Here is a 26,256-nt window from a genome sequence, read left to right on the forward strand (position 1 = left end):
TAAAATTATATTAGGTAGCTAATAATCTGCTTCATACCTCCATACAAATGAACTGATCTAGCAGAAAATGTAACCAAATTTCTTTTTATCAAAAATGTATTTGATTAGTATAGACAAGTTTGGTGTCTGGTGATAGCACAGGGTTTTGAAGATAACAAACCGGGGTACAAAATAAGATAATAATAAAAAAAAAAGCCTCCTAAATTCTTCTACGCTGGGTCTGGGAGAAATTTTATCTAATCTCTGATTAAATTCATGTTTGGAAATGATCATAAAAGGCAACGCGATGCAAACAAAATGCGTAAGCATGTAATTTAGTTGACTTATGTTTGTCCTGAACTTTTAGTACCTTTCAAGTTTATGATCTTAGTTGATTATAACGCACTCAGATACTCTCCCGAAGCCATTAGTCTAAAGGTTGTCGCTACAAATGCACGCTTCAGTCCTTTGCAAAGACACAGGTCAGATGGCAAAGCTAACATAGCCAAAAGTGAAACAAATTCTTAGGAAGAATGCTTTGATTGAAACCAGGCATCAAACGATCAAAGAACGGTCTAGGCAGGTCTGGAAAGCAGAAAGACTTATCATGAGGTGTGCATCCCTCACTAATGTCCACTCACTATTAAACCATTCTACATTGTTTAGGCATTATTACAACTTATGGACTTCTCAGGCAGAGAGCACGTGTGTCCTCTAGTTGGGCGTTGTTGTTATTTTATGTCAGGAATATGTTAGGGTGGGGGGGTGGGGGTTCTTGTGACAAATACTCTTCAATTGGCTCTCACAGCTCTCATAACACTGGCCGCATGTGGGAAAAGGAAGGGGGCAGAGATGGAGGGATCACCAGCTGTGGAGGTCAAAGGCCAATCGTAATTCCCAGACTCAACACGACACACAGCATGAAGTGCAGAGAGATGCAGGGATAGATAGATAGATAGAGTCAGAGACTCAAGTTTCCAAAATCTTCCTTCTTGGATTTTTGATTTTGCTCATAGAAAAACAAAAGGAATGATTAGAGAACTTTAAATATCGATATGAAGAGAGCGCTATCTGCCCTCTTCTACGTCCATTAGCTCACAGATACCCACAATCAGCCAGTTTTAACTGACAAAAAAACAGTATGACATCATTTCTAACAACAGCCTCTGGCCAGTGATGGTGGTGACCTTGGAACTTGGATTTGTGATATTCTGACAAGAGGTTTAAGTTATTTCTGTTGAGCCAGTCTGAAGCCCTGGACACCTGTGGCAAAGGTATGTAGAAGTAAGTAAAGAGGCGCAGTGGTAAAGTGCTCGCCCTATCATCCGGAGAGACGCTGGTTCGATCCCCGGGTGATGCTGTTACCTCTCACAGCCGGAGGTCTAGAGAGAGCTGATTGGCCAAGCTCTCTCAGAGGGGAGGGATAAGTACTTTGTGCTCCCACATTAATCACGGCTCTACAGGTAATCAGGGGCGCCTGTGAGCTCGCGTACGCAGCAGGAGCGGCTAGCGCTTTCCTCCGAGTGTGTTACTCTGCCCCTAACGGTGCGTGAGCAAGCAGTTCAAAAAGATGCGGTCGGCTGGCGTCACGCGGTTCGAAGGAAACACGTCATAGTCTTCGGCCCTCCCGGCTGAATGGTAGTAGTAGCCCTAATGGGGAGCCACCTATTGACGGGGAGGAATTGGCCACGACTAAATTAGGGAGAAAATCTGGGAAAACTTAAAAAAAAAATTATAATAAAAAAAAATAATGATAAAAAAGAAGTAGAGAAAAAGTTTGGAGACCCAAGCTTATAAATTCACAGGCCAAATATTTACAAATCAAAAGTAGCTTCATGTATAACATTCCACATCTCCTTCAGTGAATTGGCACATATGCCAGTTTAAACAATAATAGACAATGGAGGTTTTAGAAAGAAGTAGTGTCAAGCAAATAAACTTCTCATGTATATTTCAAAAAGTGGCTTGCTGTGGGACCTTGTATATGAGCGTACTACTTTCCAGTCTATAGCACACACTTTAATATGTAATAAGGAAATAACAGCAGATCTTCGTACTACTACTGCTGTGAAATATGTCGGCATTTGATATGTATGGATCGCACCCCACAGTTCGGCACGCATGTGAACTGGGGATTATTATCAAAGTTTAAACATTATGGTGCAAAATACATTTTAGTTGCTGTTGTATGGCATTATATTTACGCCCATTCATGGACTGAACACTTTTTTGCATGAAAACAAGATACACTTCTGCTTGCTCAAACTCTCTCGCCTGCAGGCTTTGTGCTTCCCAGGCTTGCTAGATCATGCAGACAAAGCCCCCCTATGCAATGCTGAAACCCTGCCTTCTCTCATACAAACCACAAACAACATAAACTACTAAATAGCATCAGTACCAGTCATTCATGGTTAAAGAGTTTGTAGAAAGAGTTGAAAGGTTAAAGCTAAAAATAAGTGTATCAGCATTTGACATAACTGCTTATAACTACTCAACATTCTGATTTAATTTATGCTGCAAAGTGCAGTTTTCATAGTGTACGTTTCATTTTTGGAGTAAGCCATGCTCTGTCATGCTTTTTTGTGTTTGGTGAGGTTTGTAGAATTTTGTAGATAAATTGCTGTCATTTCTGTGTTTTCTGTATACTCTGTGTATAAACAGTAAACTATCGCTTTGATTGGCTCTGTTGAGTGATGCATGCAGCCACGCCCACCTCAAGGGAAAAGCGCTTAATTGATTATCACTGTTGAGTGACGCATATGGGCACGGCTACCTCGAGGAAAACTGGACAGACATACACACATACATAGGGAAATTTTCTGAAATTGGTTTCTGTTCCTATATATAAATATATATGGAATATCCATATGGAATATCCAAAAATCCACAAAAAGCACATGATACAAATGTTATGAAATAAGATTAAGATAAAAATTATAGACCCTTCATTTCTTTGTATACACACACACACACACACACACATATATATATATACACTATTTCACTAAAATTAGCCTAATTCTTTATTAACAAGATAATTATTTTTCCCAATCATTATTGTTTAAAGAAAGAATGCACTCATATTGGTTTTGATTTAAACACTGAATTGTGTTATTTAAGGCAAGAGGCAAGAGTTTCTTGCTCCTACAAGTTGTACAAGTAGTATGTTCAACAAGTAGTAAATTGAAATTATTTTTCTTCCTGTGACCGAAATCCAGATACAATCTGAACACTAAGTTTTGTGATTCTTTGCACCCCCAGTTTTGGCTATTACACTGTGTTGGCTCATATACAAACATTGTCTGCATTCCTCTGTTACCAGTCTTAACACTGACTAATGGTTTAATAGACCTTCTCTTGTTCTAACATTAAAAAGAGAGTTTGTTGCTTTTTGTTGTTGTTTCTTGTTGAGTTTAGATTTATGTTGTCCACATCTGGGTTTCATCTGGTTTTCTTGCACCTCCCATAAACACATTAGTGAACTGACCATGTTAAATGATCCCCAAGTGTAAATGAGTGTGTGAATTGACTGGCACCCCACCTAATTGTGCATTACTACGTTTGCAGATATATGTATGTTTTATACCTGAATTTGTACTCTAAAAGTTACAAGATGCTTTAATAAAAACATAATCCAACAAACAGCAGGTCTAGTCCTGTTTGTAGCTTGGGGCGTGTGTGAGATTTGGTGCAAACGTGCTCCCAACTGTCCCCAGGGAGTGGATCATGGTGGTGGGGGATGGGGGTAACACGTTGTAAGGCATGCTGGGCGCGAAATGTGGTAAGAATAGAGGAGAATTATACAAAGTTGTAGACAGTCAAGTGCCAAAAGGTATGAAGGGTCAGCACTGGGTCACAGAAAGGTCAACGTATTCTACAGACCCTTTGTTCTATAGCAAAACATATCAGGATGCTAGGTGGCTGTTGGCATCATTTGAGCCGCACTGACATGAAGGGAATGTGACTAGATGCCAAAACGGTAATCATGCTCCAAGCTAAGAATTGAACAGGTACCAATGCATTGAAAAAAATAAAGAAAAGAAACCATGTGGAGAAAACAGAGAGGTGTGGCAAATTTCCTGCAATTTAATTTTATAACACTTCTATGTATCATTCTATGTAGTTTTTTCCCCTTTCAATTTAATCTGACTCACTGTTTTAAAGTACATAAGGAACATTAACAGAATAACTAACTAACTTAATAAATATAAACCACCCCAAAACATAAGGATTAAACATATCCACACAAAGATAACATTTTCCTAGACTGGTCTTCCCAAAATAAACCAGTGCACTAAAGTTTCTGTTAGTAAGGAGTGTATGGCCTCCCACAGTCTCCAGAATCTACCTGATTTATGGCTGACATGACGTTTTGAAAAATTCAAGCGGAAACCCACGCGGGCCCGGGCACTCCCCATCCATCATGGCCTGAAATGCAGCCCAAACTTCATCTGGCGTAAATGAAGCTTTTAATATGGCTCGATCCTCCTTCGCAGCAACAGGTAATGTAAGGTAATGTACAAGTATGCTGCAGCAACATTGGAATCAGTCTTTTCCGTGCTATAAAGTCTCTTATAGAAATTGTTGATGATGAGCGAGTAGGTCACATAGGGTCATCTTATCCTTTTAAGTGACTGGTCATTATTCTAGCTTTTTAATTGATAGGCAAGTAAGTAATTGGAGTTATTGCCAAATTCATAATTCTTCAGTTTAGAATAAAGTAATATTTTTTTAATTGTGGCAGATATAGCCTATAATGAGGTATTTATTAAGTTTTGCAATAGTGGGGGAGTATCTATATGTTTATATAACTGTAAAACTTTGGGAGTTTTTTTTTCTATTACTCTTTGGACAATGTTCTAAAAAGGACATTTGTAAAATGTTAAATGACTACTCTGAACATTAATAATAATGATGAATAATTATAATAATTACTACCAAGAGGTGATGTACTGAATCTCCCAACAAATGTCATAAGGTGGCAAGTCTGAACAGCCTGTAAGAATTATTTAGGGATAAAAAGGTAGTCAAGTCTAGAGTTGTGAGGATGTTCATTTTGGGTTTAAATGTCACCAGTTCCCTATAAATTATCTGCTATGACCTGGTGATATTTGCAGAGGAGGATTCAGACTACTAGAGAGCACAGATCTCTACAATAGCACTTAAATATTAAAATCACTGACTGACAAACTTAAGCTTAAGTGCTTACTGTCCAGTATCAGTATCTTAAGCTGGTTTATTTGTTCAACAAATTTAGGGATCTTGAGCAACAGGTCAGAGTAACTACCCGGACGTTTATACGGTGATATATTGTGTGCATAAGCACAAGCTCAAAAAGAGACTCATTTCTGCATAGTGTATGTGAGGATTTCTGTAGTGCGTTGCTAAACCCACCTCTGGTTCTCCTCTCGTTCTGCAGGCGTCATGGGCTTCTTCTGTTTCAGCTGCTCAATTGCTGCGTTCTGCTTCATCACCACCTGTGGAACGCACACACAAGTGAACCCTCATGGTCTCACACAGACATAAAGAACACACCAAGACAAAGCAACATACAGACACATTCAAACCACTGAAACCCATGTCTCTATACACATATCGTAAATCATTCGAATGTACACATATATGAAAAATTACATATACGTGCATAAATCTCTACCTTTACATACAGTATAGAGCTAGTGGCAAAGTAGCAAAGACAGAAAGTAAACACAGACGCATGACCTGGCTCATGTGAGTCACTGCCACTGTTTGGATGAGATGCACTCAGTGGTCTCTGTGACGTATCTCGACTGTTGGGCTTTCCCTCATCTAGAACCTGCATCTGGATAAACCCGCTCTGCCACTTCAGCAGGATGCATGCTGTTCTTGGGGTCCGCTTTGACCTGAATCATATGATCTTGCTCTGGTGCACGTGCAACTCAAAAGGCTCTGGGGTGCAGCTTGGCCATAAGGCCCTTTTCTCACACGTGTTGTTTATTTGTTAAACCGGAGACCTGTGGTGCAGCGTGGCCTGCTTACCTGTTTTTGGATAAGGTCGCTCTGGCTGATGGCCTGCTGCTGCTGCTCCCTCTTTGCCTCCTGCTGCTGTTTCTTCTTCTGCTGCTGCTGCTGATGGAGCTGCTGGATCCTCTGGAGTTGCTGGACGCATCCTTGGACGCTGGCCGTCTGTAACGTCACTACGTTCTGGACCTGCTGGGACTTTACCCCATCCTGGCATACTGCCCCAGCCTGCTGCTGGATCTGTACGGGCAAGTGGAGTTTAACCGTCTGGTCCGGCTGGAGCTGTAACCCTGGCACTGTAACGATCTGTGCCCCCTGCTGGAGTTGCACCTGGGGCCTCACCTGCTGCTGTTTCACAGCCATCTGGTTAATTGTAGTTTTGGCCTGTATAGGGGTGGGAGACTGGATTGGCATTTGGGCTTTATGGGTCATTGGTGGGGTGCGGGGGGCAAAAGCTCCGGCCTGCACTGGCTGTGCAGGAGAGGGAGTGCAGGTCTTGGTGGCAGTTTGACCTAGGATAAAAAAACAAAAAGAAAAACAAAGCAAGCATGAGCTTAAAACGTATTAGATGTTAATGTTACAAATTTCCTAGAAGATACTACTAATGTTATTAGAACAAAGTTATTACATACTTTAAAAGCACATTTTCTCTACCACTATTTAGTACTCGCTCAGAAGCAGTCTAAATTCCCCTAAACCCCAAGAGTAATTGATGTCCAATATAGCGAACCAGTTCACACACTGATTCAATTCAAAAAGATTTATGTTTGCATTTGAGAAAGAAGAGATATAAAAATCAAAGCCTCTGGTACCCGGTGTGGAAGATGACGCAGGAGTGGGTGTGAACAGGAAACGCTGCACCTGGCCGTTAGGTAAGACGGCCTGCATAAGCTGTTGTCCAGCTGCAGGGATCACAGTCAAGGCAGCGGGGATGACCTGCAGCTGACCTGTTGTCTGACCCTGACCCTGCACCATCACCGTTACCCCCTGCAGACAGAGAGACACAGAGATGCAGACAGATTTCCATATTCCACTGAGCGAGGGACAGGGATGTTAACAGTATCAAACACACACACATAGACAACTCAAATACCACAAGCAGGGCAGGTGTAGAATTCCTGCAGCCACACACACGCAATCACTGTACTAACCTGCTGGCTTTCCACTGCTGCTCCCTGCTGCTTCTGAGACAAAAAACAAACCAAAGGAAAATTAGACCAGCAATTAGACCAGATTATAGCCGTTTAAGCTTCCGTCACACACGGGCTACGGAAAAGTTTCAGCAAAAGGCAACAGGTCGGCCACGAATAAAACATATTGTTATTAGATGACATGCTGAGGGCAGTCTGAGTGCACAGCGAAGCGTCCACACCCAGGCGCTGTGGTGGGGAAACACCTGTTGGGGAATGTTTCAAATGCATGTTGGTTGTTTAAAAAGAGTCATTTTTTTCCTATCTGACCCACGACATGTGTCGCGCCAGTTTCTGTTTTTCAAACAACGTTTACTTTTGTGCAACTTCTCAGCTGCTCTTTAAAAGGTGGAACGCAATGCTGTTTAATATGTTACGCTCAGAAGGTGTGACGGATTTAACTAGACTTAGTATATTGCATATTGTAGATGTCTGATGTAGTAAAACATCAACATATTAACCATTAGCAGTGCAACATATGATGTCTCATTTTCTTTTCATCATTTAGCAACTAGAGGAATAAAACAACCCGTCCTAATTAACATTCTGTTTTAACAAATGCTTTGTTTTTATTTCAACATTGTAAAAATGGTGCACAATGCTGATTCTGAATCCTGACGCCTTTCACTTTTGGATTAGTCTACATGGCTATGCTAGATTGTGGAAATTATTATTAGGACATTTCTGCATTTAAGAATTTCAGCTTTCGTTTAAGTTAGTTCTAGAAATAGTTTTTTCTAATTTGATTGACAACGTTAGTGACAACAGTGGAATAGGTGGAGATTAGTGATGCGCGGGTCGTCTGGTAACCTGCGGACCCCACGGGTAACCCGCGGGTCGGGTTAGGGCGGGTAAAAAAATTGTCACTTTATTTGCGGGGCGGGTCATTAAAAACAAAATTAAATACAAAAATCCATGTATGTTGTGTGCAATTCCCTATAACCTATATTAAATATTTGGGAATATCTATTTTCATATTTTATTAAGTTCTTTGATAAGGTTACATCACGAAAGCGCCAAGCAGCTACCGCTGCCAGTCACAACAAAAACAAAGAAATAAAAGTGAAGATGGAAGACAAGGTGAGGGAGAAATTGAGGTCAGGAATTTACATCATTAAAAGAAAAAAAAGGTCAGGCTGCTAAATCTAATGTTTGGGTCCGGTTTTCAGAAATAGTTGCAGCAGGAGACAACAGCAGTATCGGCTACGTGTGTCTATTTAATGGTTGCAGATGCGGGGCGGGTTGTAAAAATAGATACAGTGGCGCGGCGCGGGCCAAATAATTTTATAAAAGCGGGACCCGCGGGTTGGAAAAATACCCGACATTACTAGTGGAGATATACTCTACCAATCAACTTTCTTGTTTTTTAACCAAAACTGCAGTGATGTGAATACATTTAAAAAAATAAATAAATAATTAAGAAAAATATTTTCTTGACATTTCTATTGATATAATTACATTATTACCTTGATTTGTGAAATTTTTTACTTTTACTTCTCACTTCAACTTATTTTTCCTGATTTGTCTTCATTTAGTTTTCGTTAATCTATATAACTTTTTGGGGGGTAAACTTTCATGAAAAAAATTATACTTGATAAATGAAATTATTTATATTTATTATAATACAAGAATATGAATCATTTTTATTCGTTTGCTGTAATACCTCTGAGAGCAGTTTTCTGATTTTGAGTATGCTGTGTGTGTGTGTGTGTGTGTGTGTGTGTGTGTGTCTTACCTGTGTCCCCTGACTGAGCTGGGTAAGCTGAGCGAGGGTTAGTTTAACTGGACCCTGGGTAACTCTGGGAGTAGAGGCAGGGCTGCTAGGCTGTCCCCGGATGATCTGAGTCACCGCCTGACCTGGAAGGAAGAAGAGCAGATACACATTGAGATAAACAGACAGACAGACAGCCAGACATATAATTTTAATAATGTCAGACCAGTTCTGTAGAGACCTTGTTGCACAACTATCGGGGTTCGGAGGATAGTTTTCCCCACAGCGGCTCCTTGCTGTGTTGGCGTCCGTAATACAGTCATCCCGGGCTTTAGCTGTCCTCCAGTGGTAGTCACCTTAAATAATACAAAAATAATCCAAAAACTTAAAAAATTACAATAATAAAGCAAATATGTTTACTTGCAGCCTTAGAAAGCTGCAGTCTCAGGTGTTCTATAATATGAGGGTTTTATTTTTAATCTCTGCGCTGTGTTTACCTGTTGTGTAGCTGTGCCCTGTGTCTTGGCTGTGATGTTGACTGTAGATGTGTTGGGTTGCAGTGTGGTGGTGATGGTTTGCTGGTTGCCCGTGGTACCGGATGGAATGATGCCAACAACCTTCTGCTGAACACCTGACAAAATGATTATTGAGAGGCCATTAAAAATGTTGCTCAGGCTTCAATCCTGCAGATAGACTGTGTTTTATATCACATTGTATTTTGCTCTGTTTATAACAGTTCATATCGTATATCATATATCATATCTATCTCGTATCATATGCACTGCATGGAAAAAAAACACATTTCAAAAAGGTCAAATTATTGGGCTGCATCAAGCAAATAAAACAACTCAGTAGATTTAAAATTAATACAACTGAGTTACGAACCTATTATCAAAAGCTGGAAGGATAGTGCTAAAACGTCAAAAATTCTGAATAGAGATCACTTAAGCACTTTGGGAAGTTGTGCGGTAAAAACTCAACAGTAAACAAGAGCATTTCCATACACACACACACTGTGATGAGAACTCACAGGATCAGAACTAAAAGCTATATAGCCAGAAAAAAACCACATTTGTGAGACTAATCAGAAAAAAGGGAGGATAAAGACTGGGCTTTGGCAATGGAAAGAAAGTCATTTGGTTTGATGAGTCCAGACTGACCCTGCGCACATGAGCAGGAGCTTTAAGGAATGGAGGTTTGTGGGTGAACGGACATTCTGTGATGCAGCAATACAATAGGACCAACTGTTTAAACAAATCATTTGTGCAAAAAAAAAAAAAAAAATTCTAATAAAAATTAACTAAAATGACACTTTCTCTTATTTGCTTCTCGTCCTTTATCAGTGCTACAGCTCTGCGTTGTGTACTCTCACAGCAGATGAGGAGTTTAGGTCCAAAGAAGGACATGCACGTTCAGATTCTTGATTTTTTTCAATGTTAGGATGATCCTTGAGATAGAGCCATAATAATCCCATCAACAAGCTCCAGTGTATCCTTCTTTATCCCAATTCCAAGACCACCCACATACAAAAGAAGCTGCATTAAAGGAATCTCACTGTGACGCAGTGGAGAATTGGTTATCTATACCCACACTGTTCGCCTCTAAAATCGTGGGCAAGGTGGGAAACACACCCTGACCCGGTCGTGCACATTCCTGAGGCACTCCTGGGACTCGAACCTGAACCTTGGCCACCTCCGTACCCCAAAGCGCTGCTTTAACTGGCTGATTCACTCGACAGAGCTCTGAAAGTTCTGAACCTACACCATGGCTCAATGGATTACTTGTTCGACAACTCTCTTTTAACGTGCTTTGATGGTCGCGACGATAAACAGTGCAGGAGCAGGTAAACAGGCGTCTTCAAAGCGCAAACGAGATCTGAGGAAGGGCCGGAAACAACAGGGAAAAATTTATGAACCATACTTTAATGCCTCCAGTCCATCTTATTTTTCTGAACACACAACAGGAATGTTTCACATCATATCTTTTGCTTTCTTGACAAAACAAAGTATTAAGTAAAAAAAAAAAAAAAAAAAAAGTAAAGTAAAGTACAGTATCCTTCCATCACCTCTTCCTCAACTGCATTAAGCGCAACTACAAGTCATCAATTGAACCTTGAAAATGCCTCATTTCAGAGAGCTGACGGTAACTGTGGGGTGAGGGTGGGGTGGGGCGAGGTTTTTACCTCCATCCCGACATCAAACGTCTGCCCTGAGGATGGATGGCGGCTTGGAAGAGAAGCTAAGTGACACTCTTCTCCGACACGGAAAGAGCAGAAGGAAACTCTCTATGCGGCCTGGGCTACCTGCTCCAGACTTGTCAGCCTGAAGGGAAACACGTTTTCATGACTATTTCCTCGGCTGTCTCCAGAACAAACAGCACTACCTGAAACGACTGAACTGGGAAAACGCACCTCTGTGTGTTACGGGCCTGAGCTCTCTATTCCTGCGTCACACATGCTAACACAGGCACATACACACGCTCGCTAACTAAACACACACACAACACGACCAAGCAGGAGGCGAATTTAATGAGCAATTAAAAAATTCCACCCTTAACACAGAGAAGGGTCTAATAGTGGACAGTCATGTTGTATGATGTGTGTTAGTCAATTATTAGTTGTTGTTTTTTTAATTATTATTATTTTTTTTTACATAAAATAGTGAAATAAAATAGTAATTTAAAATCCTCATTACAACAGTGACAAAAAAAAAAAACTTACAATTTAGGAATCCCTTTATGACGCTTTGACGAATGTGACACCTAGTATTAGTGTAATATGTAAAAATTTCTAAACTGAAAAAGTCCTTAATTTGCCACTCAATCTATTTTTATTTCCATATTTATTTCCTGTATTTTTCCTTTTTTGTTTATCCTCAAGTATGTTTCCTTTTATTTAATGGAATCCTTTAATCCTTGCTTTCTCATTCCTCAACTCGATTTACTTTCTTGTTCTTTCATTCCTTTCCTTCTCTTCACATCTTAATCTCTCTTACTCTTGTCTTTTATTCTCTCTCTCTCCCTTTTTTAATTGTCCTGTTTACGCTCTCCTCCATTGTCACTTTATTACTTTTTTCCACGTTTCCTTCGTTTTTTTCTTTTCTATTGTCTTTTACTCAGAAAAAAGAAATGAGATGAGATTATTTCTTTTTCTCATATTTTTCTTTATTTTTCTCACTTTCTCGCATTTCTTTTTCCCTCATTTTCCTTTTTCCACCCTCACATTTTTTCTCTTTCCTTACTTTCGCCCCCTCCCTTTAGCAATTTCTTTTCTTTCACATATTTCTCTCTTCTTCTCACAATGTTTCTCTTTTCTTTCATCTACCATTTTTGTTTTATCTTAACAACACTTAAAAAAAGAAAAAAAATCTATTTGTTTAGTATTGTTACATTAGATCAATAACTCATTCCACTTAACTAACAATTTGTTATGTACATCACAATATAAAAATGCGTTTACATTACAGACTTATTGGTGACAAAAAAATCTCATCATTGCATGAACACAGCTTTATATTTTTCCATAAATTGCGATGCAACATTTCATGAGCCTTTACCTAATGTCTGTTGCTAATAGCAACCTTTAACTGAATTAACTAGACTTGTCTTTTAGAGGTTCTTCACACTACACTTCATGTGTGAGGCACTTCGGAAAAGGTGTTATAAGCACTGTGGCACAGCGCCTCGTGCGGGATGTGACATTTGTTGTAGTGTAAAGGCTATAAAAACATCCTTTGCTCCAGGGTGTGAAGTGTCAGTAAACACATAACCAGGTGCTGTAATGGCTTGGAAAAATCCTACTTTGGGGAAGAAGAAAAAACAACGACCCCAAACACCCGTCAATATTTACAGTCCCTCCTAATGTAACTAAGCAGCCGTGGCGTCTCCCTCTCTCCAAGATGATCCACTCATGCCTGAATAGGTCATGAATACATGCTTATTAAGACGAGTTTGCTCAGTCTCTTACTGTTTAAAGGACGTAAACGAGCTAATAACCTTCGTCATGGGTGGTGATCGGTGCAGCTCAGTGCGTAGAATCCTGAGCGTTTAAACAGTTTTAAAGTACAGGAATTAAAACAAGCATCATCAGTGCTGTTTCCTCAGCACTGACTGAACATGAAAAATTAACAACCTACTTAAATAGTAAGGTTCTCAAGCTCTGAATAAAGATCTTCTAAATTAAAACGCCTGTAACCCCATTCAAAATTACTTACTTGCAGCGGTTTGTAATAAATTAGTGAAACAACAGCAATTTAAATTGCAACTCACCACAACTAATATAACAATTGGCTTCTCCAAAGTCAGTCAGTCATTTTTAATGACTACTAATTATTCATCCCTTTGATGAAAAACATCCTCTTCAGTAGTTAGTGGAGACCTCTTTAGCTATTAGAGCTTTAGAGCTTTACTCTCCTGCAAATGTAATGTGTAAGTAATGTAGACACTAGCTTCTGGCAGTGTTTCTGAGGGACCATGGCCCATTTCTTTATAGACAATGGTCTCATGTTCAGTAAGATCCTTGGGTTTGTTTGCTGCAACTGCTTTTTAAACTTTTTTCCATCAGATTCAAGTCAGGCGGTGGTGATGGCCACTCTAGAACCTTCAAGCACTTCATCTGAAACCAAGCCTTGGTGGACTCTCAAGTATGCTTAGGGTCACTGTCCTGTCGGAAGATCCACTGACACCAAAGTTTCAGCTTCCTCAAAGATGGCATAAAGTTTTCTTCAAAGATATGTGATTGAATCCATCTGGCCCTCTACACGCTGCGGGTTACCAGTTCCAGAGGAAGCAAAGCAGCCCTAGAGCAACACCGAGCCATGCTTCATGTAGGCAGGGTGCACTTTTCGGCATATGCTTTATTCTTTTTCCTCCTGCTGATTTATAGGCCCAAATAGTTAAAGTTTTCTTTCATCAGTCCATATAACAGAATTCTTAAACTTCTATGATTCCGCCATTTCTTCTCTTAACTTTAGCGGATAACTCTCTCGACTTAGCCATTTACGACATGCAGTTAAACATCTCCATCAACAAATCTGTAGAAAGTCCAGGTATTTGACGTGTTCTAAATCAACTAATCTAATCTGTGCTTTAGAGAACACCTGATTTATACATTTGCGCTCTAACAGGGTATTTTATTTAGGGGCTGTATATGCTTTTTTAAACTCTGGCATCTAATACCTGATATCTGAATTAGCTTTTACTATAGGACACTTTCACTCTTTAATGCCTTCTGACCAATCAGAATCAAGAACAGTGCTGTAGTTCTTGATATGTATCAGCAACATATTACATATCTACTCATTTTGGGGATCAGCTGTATAATGATGATCAACTTTGAGCTACAGTCAGTAACCGGGGGTTTTAGCCGACAGCCGGAACCATCAGTGTTCATTAGGAATAGGCAGTACCTGTTAACAATACGTAACAGTCAGAAACAATATTGGTGAGTTGATGTCAGTAATAATCAGAAGCCTTGCGGACTGCTGCTTTCTCAGTAGGAACAAGCAAGAAGAGATGCAACTCACAAGGGGTAATGACTAACAGCAGTGTTTCCCCACAGAGTATATTGGCTGAGGATATTATGTATATTAACGGCGGCCCAAATATATTTGCCGAACCTTTTCAAAAACCTGTTCATAAGACATCCGTGATCGATTAACTAGTAGCGGATAATTCACTCTTACGCTCCCAGAATATACAGGTACAGGAGCATTAGCAGTGTACTGAGAGGCGGTAAATGAACCGGCTGTAAAAAGTAAAAGAACGGCATATTGACTTTATCATTACTTTTAAAATGTGTAAATTGTACTGCTGCTGGAATATGGGAACAACGACACAAAAATGTTGAACTTAAAATGTGCGTATTATTATTATGATGATAATGTCAAAGAAACAACCAAAAATAACCATAAAACATGTGAATATGTGCTGTTTCTTTGCCTATGCGGCCTTTTTTTTTTTTTACATTTTTGTTAAATTATGTTTGTATAAGCAAATAGAAATATATATATTTTACATTTGCATAGTTACTTCCTATGCCACAATAATATGTTGACATCTTTTCAAAAAAAAAAAAAAAAATCACCAAAATTTATTTATTAAAGGGCGCCTAAACTTTTGCACATTATATATATATATATGCACATTATTTTATTTATTTATTTATTTTTTACATTTGCATAGTTACTTTCTATGCCATAAATTGAAAAAAATAAAATAAAATTATGGCACTGTGCACTGTGCAAGTTTGGGCACCCTAGGAGTTCTGTGTAACACTCTAAAAACGAATGTTATTGATGCCCACAGTGCAGGAGAAGGCATTGCTGACGATGCTTAGCAAGAAGATATCTAAGCGTTGTCAGCTTGCAGTTTCCACAGTGAGAAATATAATTAAGAGATGGGAGTTTAAGGGAACTGCAGAGGTCAAGATGAGATCTGGAAGTATGAGAAGAGAACTGCTTGTATGATGGTCAGAAAGACAAATCAAAACCTCCATTTGACTGAAAAAAACCTGCAGGAAGATTTAGCAGACTCAGGAGTGGTGGTGCACAGTTCCACAAGACTGTCATGAAAGAGTCAGCAGAAGAAACATCCAACCTGTGGTTGGGTAGATCTTAAAAGAGCTGTGCATGCAAGACGACCAAAGAATATTACAGAACTAGTCTTTTGCAAGGAAGAATGGGATAAAATCCCAAGTACGATAATTGAAAGACCTTTTGCTGGCTATAAAAAGCATTAGCAAGCTTTGATGTTTGCTAGAGGAGGTGTTAAGTACTGATTATGTAGGGTACCCAAACTTTTGCACAGTGCCACAATAATATGTTGACATCTTTTCCATTAAAAAAAAATCACCAAAATCTGTTATTTATTAATAATAACAGATAGTTTTTAATAGCATCCAATGGCCTTGTATAACAGTCAGTAACTTTCAATAGCTGTCCACACACACACTCCACAGTCTTGTGTAAAGTGATTGACCCCTAAATGGCAGCAAGAATTCAGGAATAATGGTCGGTGTTCATGAAAATGTATACCGGTTTGGAGCTGTAAATAGAAATGAGTAGTTCTCAGGAAGAGTATCAGTACGTTTCTAGCCACCAGTATGTGCCAGTAACGCGTAGCGGCAGTACCTCCTTGCATGTTGGGCACACTGAACGTGACGATCTTGCTGTTGGCAGGAAGTGGGATGACTTTGCCAGTTACTGACACGGGACTGCCTGAGATCTGGAAGGTTTGCCCCGACGTCGTGGAGACAGTGGTAACAGTGCTGCTGGACACTGTCATATTAAAAAAATATCCTTTATCATTTACTTAATGATAAATGATGAAAACATAATGGTGAGAAATCACTGAGGTGGGGAAAACAATTAACTGCGGAAAAGTTTTGGCAGGGTAAGGAGAAGCAGCAGGCCCCTATTCGATCATGTTTGTAACGTTTTTGAAATTTTTAAATAGTGAATCTGACACTACTTTTTACAGTTTCTGTTGTGGAAGTCTCCGCATGATTGAATAAGGCCCTGCAATTCCATGAGTAACAGAACAAGATGCCACTGACGCCATACATGCGCTGCAGTCATCACAACACAGGACAAGAAAAGACAACAGTCAGTCATCGGTCAGCCAGCATTAGCATGCGGTGCGTCATCTCATGCGAGCCATGTCGTAAAACGTTCCACTCATTCAATGACAGTGAACTGCTGCGTATGATTGGAGGGTTAAGCAGGCATGGCTGCGCTTTGGGTAGCTAGCCACAATGGTTTAGGAACAGATACTTATAAACTCAAAATCAAGGGGTTATAGAAATAAACAGGGATCTAAAATGAAAATGGAAATGACCACATTCTGACATTTAAATGTCACAGGAAAGTCACAGTACGCCAGTTATGTCTAAGAAGAAAGATGATCCTCCTTACCTTGACCTTGGACCCAGGTTGCAAAGGTTTGCTGGAAGTTTTTATTTTGCTGGAATGTGACTGGCGTGCCCATCTTGGTGGCCAGCACCACTTTGGCTCCAGGCGTGAGCTGGCTGCTTAGGGAACTTGTGGTCGCTTTGGGAGTATTGCGGGTGGCAGGGCTGGCTGAGGGAGTGGAGGCTGCGGCGGCTTGCTGCTTTTGTTCCTGACGTTTCTGGAATGAGAGCAACGATTCAAACTCATGTCGTATGAGCCAGCTTTGAAAAATAAGGCTATATCATTGGAAGGCCAGACATGGCTCTGCAATCTACCCAAAACCCTCACTAGTAGCAACTGTCTAGAAAAGTTTCTTACTCTTTTCAAAAGACCTTCAAGTTCACCTGGGGCACTTAATATAAAACACTTCTATTTCTATCCACTGAGGTTACTCATGTTTGTTAAGTCCATTGTCATTTAGAGACTAGACTACTGTAAGTGGCTTTTGACAGGTCTGTCTATGCACGCTATTTGGACTTTGAAACTGAACCAGCTGAATGACTTGTTTTCAACTTTCCCCAAGTTCTCCCACACCACCCCGCTGCTGTGCTAACGCCACTGGCTTCCTGTAGTTGCCCGCATCTGATTTAAATCACTTGTGCTTGCTTACAAAGCTAAATATGGACCAACATTCATCTAGCTTAAAGCATTTATCACACCCAAAAATACACCACGCTCCTTCCCTTGAATTCCAGCACAGCTCTGTTGGACTCACCATCTCCCAGGATACAAAGAATTTATGCATCAAGTCTCTTCGTTCTTCGGGTAAATGTCTAAACCAAGCCACCAACCATCTTTAAACTGATCTACTGCTTCATGAAATACTAGTTTTAAACTGGTAATATGCTTAGTCCCAGACCTATCGAAACAGAATGAGAAGGTATTTATTGACAGTGACTACAAAACAATTCTGTAAGTCACTCTGGAAAAGGGCATGTGTCTATGCCATATACATTAGCAGCATTGGGACGCATTTTAAATGAATGAATGCTCATTTGTATGTTTTCGAAATATGTTCCCTATGTTGTCCAAGTATTGTTACAATCCACTAAAACAGATTAAAACTTGCCTAGAGTTCATGATAAATTCTTTATCGTCTTCCCACCTGTTGCTGAAGTTCCAGCGCTTTCCTCCGAGCACTAACCCTGACCTGCTCTGCTGCATGGGCTTTCTCCCTTTCCGCTCTAAATAGGACAGAGAAACAAAACAATACATTACTTAAAAGAACCAGTGTGTTCTACAATGACTTTGAGAGAAAGTAACAGAAGTCTTAAAGGCATGATGCATTAAACTTAAGGCACAATGCTCTCAAAGCCACAGCATGCAGTCTATACACAACCAAAAGCAAAAATTTGAAACATTTTCAGCAAGAAGAAAAACAAACAAAAAAAAATGTATATATTATTATTTGTGAATGGGTGTATAACTTGTACCGCTCTGCAAATGCTCGGATTTCCCACAAGTGGAGATCTTCTTCAGGCACCCATGTTTCAATAATTATTGGGCCATCCTGCTTGCCAGGCTCGGGGCGTTTGGGCCGCAGTGCACTGGAGCGCAGGCCTTTCCTTTGTGGCGTGCATGTCTCAGCTGAGGATGGAAGCAGAACTGTACATCACTTCTTGACACACAGTTACTGTATTTATATAAATAATTACTTATTAGTCACAAAACTAATTTTGGATCAAAATGTTCTTCCCATACACTTCATTTATTTATAATATATTTAGACATAATATATCATGGAGCATTAACACGTATACTTTAAAGCTGTAACAAAAAAAATCCCACTGATGTTTGTTAAAAACCAATCAAAACCATAAAAAGGTACTCTCTCACCTCTAGGCATTTCAGGGACCCCTAGAGGACAGATGATCTTCCGTATGCAGTATTCTGACCGGATACCATAAGGACCAACGTCTCTGCGCTTGATGATCTCTGTGGTGGTGATCTCAGTCTCAGATGTTTCTGCATCACACAAAGACAGGTTGTGCATGTGTAATGTAATATATAGCAAATGCAGGGAAAAATATTGGTTGTTGTCGTAAAGCAGCTTTACAGAATCAAAAAAGAATTATGGGAATACGTGTAAAAGGTGTGAGGAAATATATATGAATCAAAATGTGGAATATAAAAAAAAAGGCCTCAACTTGCTAAGGAGCTTATAGCAATGGAAAAAAGTTGTGTGTTCCGATAAGTCCTGACTGACCCTAACTTCAGAGCGACTGGTGCTTCAGGGGAAGAAGGAAAGTGCATGAAACAATACACACACACACACATCATGCACTGTGGCCAATGTGCCAGCCCTTGGAGGCAGGTTTATGATCTGGGGTTGCTTCAGTTGGTCAGGTCGTTATGTGGCAATAAACTGAAGTCAGCTGATGACCTGAATGTACTGAATGACCAGGTTATTACATGAATAGTTTTTTTCTTCTTTGATAGCACAGGCATATGCCAGGACTCAAATCGTGAAGTGGTTCTGGGAGAATAAGCAATCATTTTCACACATGAACTGGCCCCCATATTGTATGCGGTAATCAAAGCTAAAGGTATGACAATTTTTTTGTCCAGGTAGTGTATAAGCCTAACTATTTACCTAGTTAAGTGCTTTAATAGATATTACGGGAAATTACCATGTACAATGATGTTTTCACATCAAAGAAACTACTCAAATGTATCTGGCATCTTTGTTCTCATACCTACTTTCTAATCAAAGAAAGTGAACAATATAAACAGTGGTTACCTGTGCGTGTCGCGCCAGCATTAGATGACGGTTTTACAGCCATGTCGTCCCATCGAAGGCATGCCCAAAGAAGCCGCAACATCAGACTCACTCCTGCTAACGAGTTCACAGTCTGGAGACGATACCTAAGGCCCAAAAACAACCACCATTTCCACCAATTGTTATCAGAAATCCAGACAGATTACATTCTTAAGTTTACTTTAAACTTTGTTGCAGCAGTTGGCTACAGACTTAATCACTCATGAGCAAGTCTGATTATAGGTATAGACAATACAATATGGCATGAATCTTGTATTTTCTTAGCTACAAACATAAATATTCAGTACATTAATAGTTGCTCTGCACAATGCTAAAAGGACATGCCCACTCACCTCCAGGTGAGGCTGAATGTGGGTCTGGGAGACGGGTACGGCCAGATGTCTTGGGCTGGTTTGGCATTGTAGTTGAAAACTGACACCTCCCTAAAGCCACCCTTGCGGGCCATCTTCTTGAGCTCTTCACTGGGAAGAACGAAGATGCTCTTCTTGCAACTCTTGGTGGAAAACTTGCGGTACAACGGAAGTGCTGCTTCAGATCGCACTTTTTTGGTGCGAGAAAAGTGAATGAGCTGAACCCGTTCTTTTGTGGACTTTACTCGTGTTACTGACTTGGAGACTCCCAAGGACGAGGTTTCTGTTGATGAAGGTGTCGTGGTGGTTTTTGTTTCCTGCGTCACAGTAGTCTTAGTTGTGGTAGTTAGGGTGGAAACGGTGTTGTTCTGCGTCACTGTACTACTGCTTATCGTCTGAGACTCGGTGGTGGTCATTACAGTGCTTGCTTTGGGAGAACCCCTGGTGCAGTTGCTCTCTACAAAATCATTGCTGAGGCTTGATTCTTCCACTGACAGCACTGGGGAGGGAACGATTGTCCTCTGGGACACTTTGTCATCCCCGTCTAACCCGGCTTCCATGCTGTTGTGTTCTTTGCTATCCAGTGCAGGCTCTGATTTGGGAATGGTTGGAGAAGACAGTGCCAGATCCTCCACGGTGACACCGAGACGGGGCACCTTCTGTGGGGGAAGGTATTCTGGGTTTCCCCCAGCTATGTTGGGGCTGCTGATTCCATTCACTGAAGGCTTCATAGGATCCTTGAGCGACAGAACCTTCTTATCATCCTCCATCATCTTGTCGTTCACCTTGTTCACCACACTATTGGTCAGAGTGTCCTTGGTACCTAGATCCTTAACATGCTGTCCATTTATTTGCAAGACAACAGGACTATGTCCTTTGGAGCCATCCCTATTCTCTCCTAACAACGCCACATTATTCACCTGTGCCGGCGTACTTGGGCTTATTTGCTGGTTCACTGTGCTAACTAATCTTTGCTCACTGCTGCCACCGGTGGACAGGAGAACAGTAGCATTTTCACGCTGGCTTGTGTTATGATTATTAACACATTGCTTAGGAATGTCCCCCGAGATAAGTGGCATCGTCTTTTTAGCACTGGACTGGTACAGACCGGATGTGGGCCCACCTTCACCAATGCACTCATCGGTTGACCCATTTATCCCAGAGCTCTCCAATGATGAATCGGAGACCGAATCCTTGGCTGAATCCAGCGTGACTGTAATTTCCTTCTTGACCTCTGATTTAACCTCAGGCTGTATGCATGCTACTGCTCCATGTGGCTCCATTTTGAACTTGAGCCTCTGGATCACAACCTTAGGATTGGCACTAATAGCTGACTTCTTCTGTCGTTCCTCGATGGCCTGTTGCTTGACCCGGTGCTCAAGGAGCTCATCAAGCTTGCCGGAATTGACCTTTTTCTTATAAGCTGTGCGAAGCAAGAAGCCCTCACTCACGTTGACCACATCACTGAAGAAAGTACCAGGTCCTTCCGCTTCAACATCCATCCCTTCTTCTTTCATATCATCAATCTTTCTTTTATTCTCCTCTTCTTCTGCCCTGTTGCTCTTATGCATTTCAGGACTCTTTGCATCGTTAGTGTCTGCAGGAATTTTGACACTCCTGCCAGCTTATCACAAAAAGCAGAAGAAACATTTATAAAAACTTCATATCTCATTTGATCAGTACGTAAAAATAACAAAATAAAGGAAATCAATTAAAGGGTAATGAACTAAAAGTAAACAGAACAATGAAATCAAATACTTATTCTCGGCAGCCAAGACACATAAATTGAAAACAGACTGCACTAGTTATCAAACAGCTCCAGAACTACCTTCTATCTGTTCCCGGTAGTTTGCGTTAGTGTTCCCGGGAAGTCGTGGAACAAATCGATGGACGCGAGTCTTACTGATCCAGCACCAGCCTCCGTAACCAGTCACCCTGTACTCCTCTCCTTTCTGTTTCCAAACCTTCACACCGAACAGACATACAACAAAATTGCCCTATCACAACTTTATTCTACTTGGTGTTTATTTTGTTCCCTGCCTTGTTAATCATGTTTTGTGAATGAGTCTGAACAAATCTTTTCACCTGATGTTTAACACGGAAGGTGTATTTGACCCAAGTGGCCTGCTGCATGGTCTCCTCTTCCTCCTGCTTCTTTTCCCTCTTCCTCACCTTCTCCTTCTCCTCCCGCTCGAGGGATGTCACACGGTGCAGCCTAAACCCCACACACACACTCGAATGAACTCAGCCCACCAACCCACTTTTTCTCACAAACACACACCCTCACAGTTTGATGAAAGAGCCACTAGAGTGACTCCTGGGTTTGCTCTGGAACACGGCCAGTTCCAACACTACTTTAAAGAGCTCATGGTGGGTCTGCGGAGAAAAACATGCGGGCTCGTGGAGCCGTTAACCCAGGGGCCAATGGATTAGGGCCGGAAACGTGTGTGCTCTGAGCATGGCTTTAAGTGGGCTGTGCTCGGGAACAAGCACTCTGTTTAAATATTGGTTTTCTGCCCCTTTGATGCTTGGCAAACATCCGTACGTGAATCGCGTGCGGCACGAACGACTCTGAGGAAGATTTCTGGAGAAATGTGATTAAACAGCTTTCTGCTTCGTTTGATTTCAAGCAGCCGCAGAAAGCAAATAAGAGAAACCCAAACACACTGGAAACACCTAACGAGTCCACAGAAAAAGTCAATCGCGAACAGCTAGACTTTTTGTAGGGTCCTTTTGCTTTCATCTACCACATAAAGTCTTTGACTGGGCATGAACTCTGATTAAATGCTGTTGGCATGGAATAATAATAATAATTCAGTAATTATAGCACTAAACGGGCTACACCATAATCATTCATTCATTTACAGTACACACCTTGAATGGGACCTCTTTAGATTTAAATATTAAACTAGCTAATCTACAACCAAACAATACCCCAAGTTAAATCAGAGAAAAAAAAACTGCTATTTGCTAACTCTTCATCTAAACATCTGAGCTACAGGTCCAGGACTTCTTAGTTCCCGCTCCCGATTAAGCACTTTTCTAGAGACTCTAAAAACACTGAGGTGGATCTTGTCACACTTGTGTTTGAATGATCTACCATCTCACATGCAATTTGAATATTCTTTGTTAAGCTAAGGTTGTTTTAGTTTGTCTGCACGAGCTTCTAAATGCAACGTGTTCCAAATATGATATCACTGCTTGCATCATAATTTAAAGCCACAGTTTGATTTTAAGGGCCACATGTTGCACACAGAGGAAGTTTTGTTGCTTTGCAAAATAAACCAACAGTGCAACCACAACAATTTTTCCTCCTACGTTTGTGTCTCTTTTTCACTTACTTTTGAGTGATATTTGTTTTACAGGTTTTAAAATAGTAGCCAAACGTTTGTGTGTTGCCATCATTTTGTTGTGAGCTATAATTGTATATAACACAATTGATGTGCATCTGTATATAATTGATGTGCATGTGTGTTTTATGTACCCGGCACGATCGTTTGATTCTGAGCGGACCCAGACAAATAAGCGGGGATTGCTCTTCTGATGTTTGTTGAACTGATGTACTGTAAAAATGCGTGTATAACGGTTTGTGTGCGAATCTATAATCTAGTGCACTTGCTTTCCAATACAGTACATCAAAAGGTGAATTTGATTTTAAAACAATTTAAAAACATTTTACGTTTCTGGAGTCCGTAGTGCATGGAAGCACCAGGAGTGTGTGCGTTACCGTGTATGTCCCAGTGAGTCCTTCCAAATAGGCAGCATGGCCACTGGTTTGATGGCACACTCAAGGATAGCTAAGGCCAAAGCGAACTCCTGCGCCTTGCTGCATATCTGCACGGCCTTGCTCCAGTTTGCCCTGAGAGAACAGACACACACACAGCAATCTCCTGAAACAGGGAACCAAACAGCAAATCATTTTAACCTCACTCAATTCATTGCTACAGAAAGCGATATAATGCAAAGATGACAAATTAGGGATACTTTTATACAGTGAGCGCACATACTTTTGCAATATTTACATTACTCCAAACTGTGATATTACTGGCCTTGCTTTCTACATCACTGTAACTGGATGAGGTACCTATGGGAATCCCAGTTGGGGTGCAGAAATGGTGCTGGGATGTTGTTCTCCAGCTGGATAATAGTGAGCCTGAGTGTGCAGGTGGTGAGCACCCTAGAGCCATAAATCGAGCCGTTCCACTTGAAGTCTCCAGCCGGCGTCAGGCAGAACTTGTGCGAGAGATGTCTGCGTTTGTCGTGATCCTCGCGGTGCTGGTGCTTGTTGAGAGCCAGAGTATTGGTGCTATACTGGTTCTGGTAGACACGATACTTGCCTTCCTGACCCAGGCGGAAATAGGTGCTCGAGGACCCCTTCATGACCGGGTCTTTGGTGTTGCGCATGCTGAGACGGGCCACTTCTGCTTGCTGGGTTGCCATTAGTACCTGAAGAAAAGATAAAATGTAGAAGTAAAGTATATTCTGCAAACCTACCGGAACCATTTGGTTCAGTTTTAGAGCTTTCAAGTATCACGGTTAACTCCATTTACAAAGAACAACTGACTAACACATAATTGCAACAACCACAAATGCTCACATCTCTTCCATCCTTGAACAGTCGATAAGACTCTTGGAGCGATGCTGCCACCTGCTGGCTTTTCTGCTGACTCAGTTTGCTGTCTGGGTTGCGCAGGCGTGTCACCATGCGTGTGGCTGCGCGCATTCCTATGGGCGTCTCCATGTTGCCTTTCTCCTTCCCTTCACCTAAAGCACACACATAGACGGAACAATGAGTGTAAAATAAACCACACTCCTACAAGTCCAGAAGGAGTGACGACCGATGTTACAATTTAGCAATTTTATTAAACATACTCAGATCAATGCTTGTTTGCAGTTTGTGCTAGAGTGATTGTTACTACATTTAAGCAATGCGCTTTCTTACTCTTCTCATCCTTAATGAAGATGCAAGCTTTCTCTGCAGCATCCAGGTTGTCTTCTCCTCTGCCCCTACTATTCTCATCAGTGGTTTGTGGGGACAGGGGCGCTTCCTCAACGTTGGCACCTGAATTTGAGGATGCATCTGCAGAAGAAAAGATTTTAAAAGATTGCTGTTGTACTGCTCCCACAAAAGTATTAATAAGCAAGAATAAAACAGAGGACCAAAAAAAAAAGAGCAGGAGAGAGGCAGGGAGTGAGAGAGATAGAAAGAGGAAATCACAGCTACACAGATATTTAAAGCCCTATTATTAACATTATGTGACAAATAACAAAGGTTATTCTTTCACTCTTAAACCAAAAAAAAAAAAGGAGACGCACATATACTCTTTCTGCTATAGTTTAAACTTAAACGCATGACAAATTGCCCTGAATCATGCTTGCAGTTTTGCAGAAAGCGATAAGCAAAAGACTGCTGAAAACGACAAGCAAATAATTTAAAGCATGAGAGCGTGTCAATACATGAAAAGATGCAGAAGACCAAGAGGATAACCCAAGCACAATAAAAGAGCACAAGCAGTTAGAGCGCGTCTTTCCAGCGGTCTACCTGCCGTCTCGGGCGGCTCCTCCGGACCGCTTCCTTTCTGGGACTCACTGGGCTCGACTGGCCCATCAGAAGACACGGGGAGCTGGGGGACAGGGGACGGAGAAGCCCCCGTGGACACTGAATCACAGGACGCCTCAGCTACACAGGAACACATTGATGTGTCGAGCAGTTTCTTATGAAATTCTGAACAAATTCTAAGCCACTCCAAAGCAGGAGGGCAAATTTATGAGCCATTTCAGAAAGAAAAAAAATTCCAACTTTCTCCATCAATCAATATATTTGACATTTTCTAATAATCTTTTCTCTCTTTTTATCTGAAATTTCTTCGTGATTTGTGTTATGAGAATCATGGGTGTTAGGTTACAATTCATCTTTAATCGCAAAACAATTGTTTGTGTCAATAAACACATTTTTAAATGGCAACTTAAAAAGAAAAGGTTTAGGAGAATTAAAATGCACTTATTACTACCTGCACAGTTTTCCTCCTCAGTGTCTTGTTGGGCCTTTAGTGATGTGTCTTCAGAGACCTCGGAATCCACGGAGAACGGATCCTCCTGCGATTCCTCCCTTTTGGATTTCTGCACTTCCTCTGCAGCTTTCTTCTTCACCTGCTCCATTTCCTGCTCCTGCTTGGCTCTCACACGCTCCAGGATCTCCTCTGAGAGAAACAGAGAGAGTGCATGAGAGAGAGGAACTGATCTGGTTTAACCCAGTACACAGTCAAAAAGCCGGTACATCCTCAATTAATTCAGTTAACCG

At 40.9% G+C, this 26,256-nt stretch overlaps 1 protein-coding gene across 8 annotated transcripts in view; it reads right to left on the reverse strand.

The window, feature by feature from the left end:
* LOC128526506 (nucleosome-remodeling factor subunit BPTF-like) overlaps positions 1-26,256 on the reverse strand; it is a 42,072-nt gene that overhangs the window by 6,266 nt on the left and 9,550 nt on the right. For 5 of the 8 annotated variants that reach the window (XR_008360811.1, XR_008360809.1, XR_008360810.1 and 2 more), the window contains exons 5-26: positions 25,967-26,155; positions 25,498-25,635; positions 24,898-25,035; positions 24,553-24,719; positions 24,040-24,401; positions 23,683-23,814; positions 22,041-22,170; positions 21,784-21,919; positions 19,938-21,579; positions 19,567-19,691; positions 18,663-18,791; positions 18,260-18,413; positions 17,932-18,010; positions 16,791-17,004; positions 16,008-16,154; positions 9,378-9,511; positions 9,122-9,236; positions 8,905-9,026; positions 7,131-7,163; positions 6,792-6,966; positions 5,998-6,491; positions 5,374-5,456 (exon numbers count right to left, since the gene is read on the reverse strand). Coding sequence is in view for 5 of the 8 variants with exons in the window: in XM_053498414.1 (XP_053354389.1) it covers positions 5,374-5,456; positions 5,998-6,491; positions 6,792-6,966; positions 7,131-7,163; positions 8,905-9,026; positions 9,122-9,236; positions 9,378-9,511; positions 16,008-16,154; positions 16,791-17,004; positions 17,932-18,010; positions 18,260-18,413; positions 18,663-18,791; positions 19,567-19,691; positions 19,938-21,579; positions 21,784-21,919; positions 22,041-22,170; positions 23,683-23,814; positions 24,040-24,401; positions 24,553-24,719; positions 24,898-25,035; positions 25,498-25,635; positions 25,967-26,155 (5,038 nt within the window). In the remaining 3 variants the exon portion in view is untranslated. The remainder of the gene's footprint in view (positions 1-5,373; positions 5,457-5,997; positions 6,492-6,791; positions 6,967-7,130; positions 7,164-8,904; positions 9,027-9,121; positions 9,237-9,377; positions 9,512-16,007; positions 16,155-16,790; positions 17,005-17,931; positions 18,011-18,259; positions 18,414-18,662; positions 18,792-19,566; positions 19,692-19,937; positions 21,580-21,783; positions 21,920-22,040; positions 22,171-23,682; positions 23,815-24,039; positions 24,402-24,552; positions 24,720-24,897; positions 25,036-25,497; positions 25,636-25,966; positions 26,156-26,256) is intronic. The other 3 variants (XM_053498416.1, XM_053498418.1, XM_053498419.1) reach the window with 3 other exon arrangements.

Source organism: Clarias gariepinus, chromosome 6 (genome assembly GCF_024256425.1).
Source record: "Clarias gariepinus isolate MV-2021 ecotype Netherlands chromosome 6, CGAR_prim_01v2, whole genome shotgun sequence".
NCBI classification, from domain to species: domain Eukaryota; kingdom Metazoa; phylum Chordata; class Actinopteri; order Siluriformes; family Clariidae; genus Clarias; species Clarias gariepinus.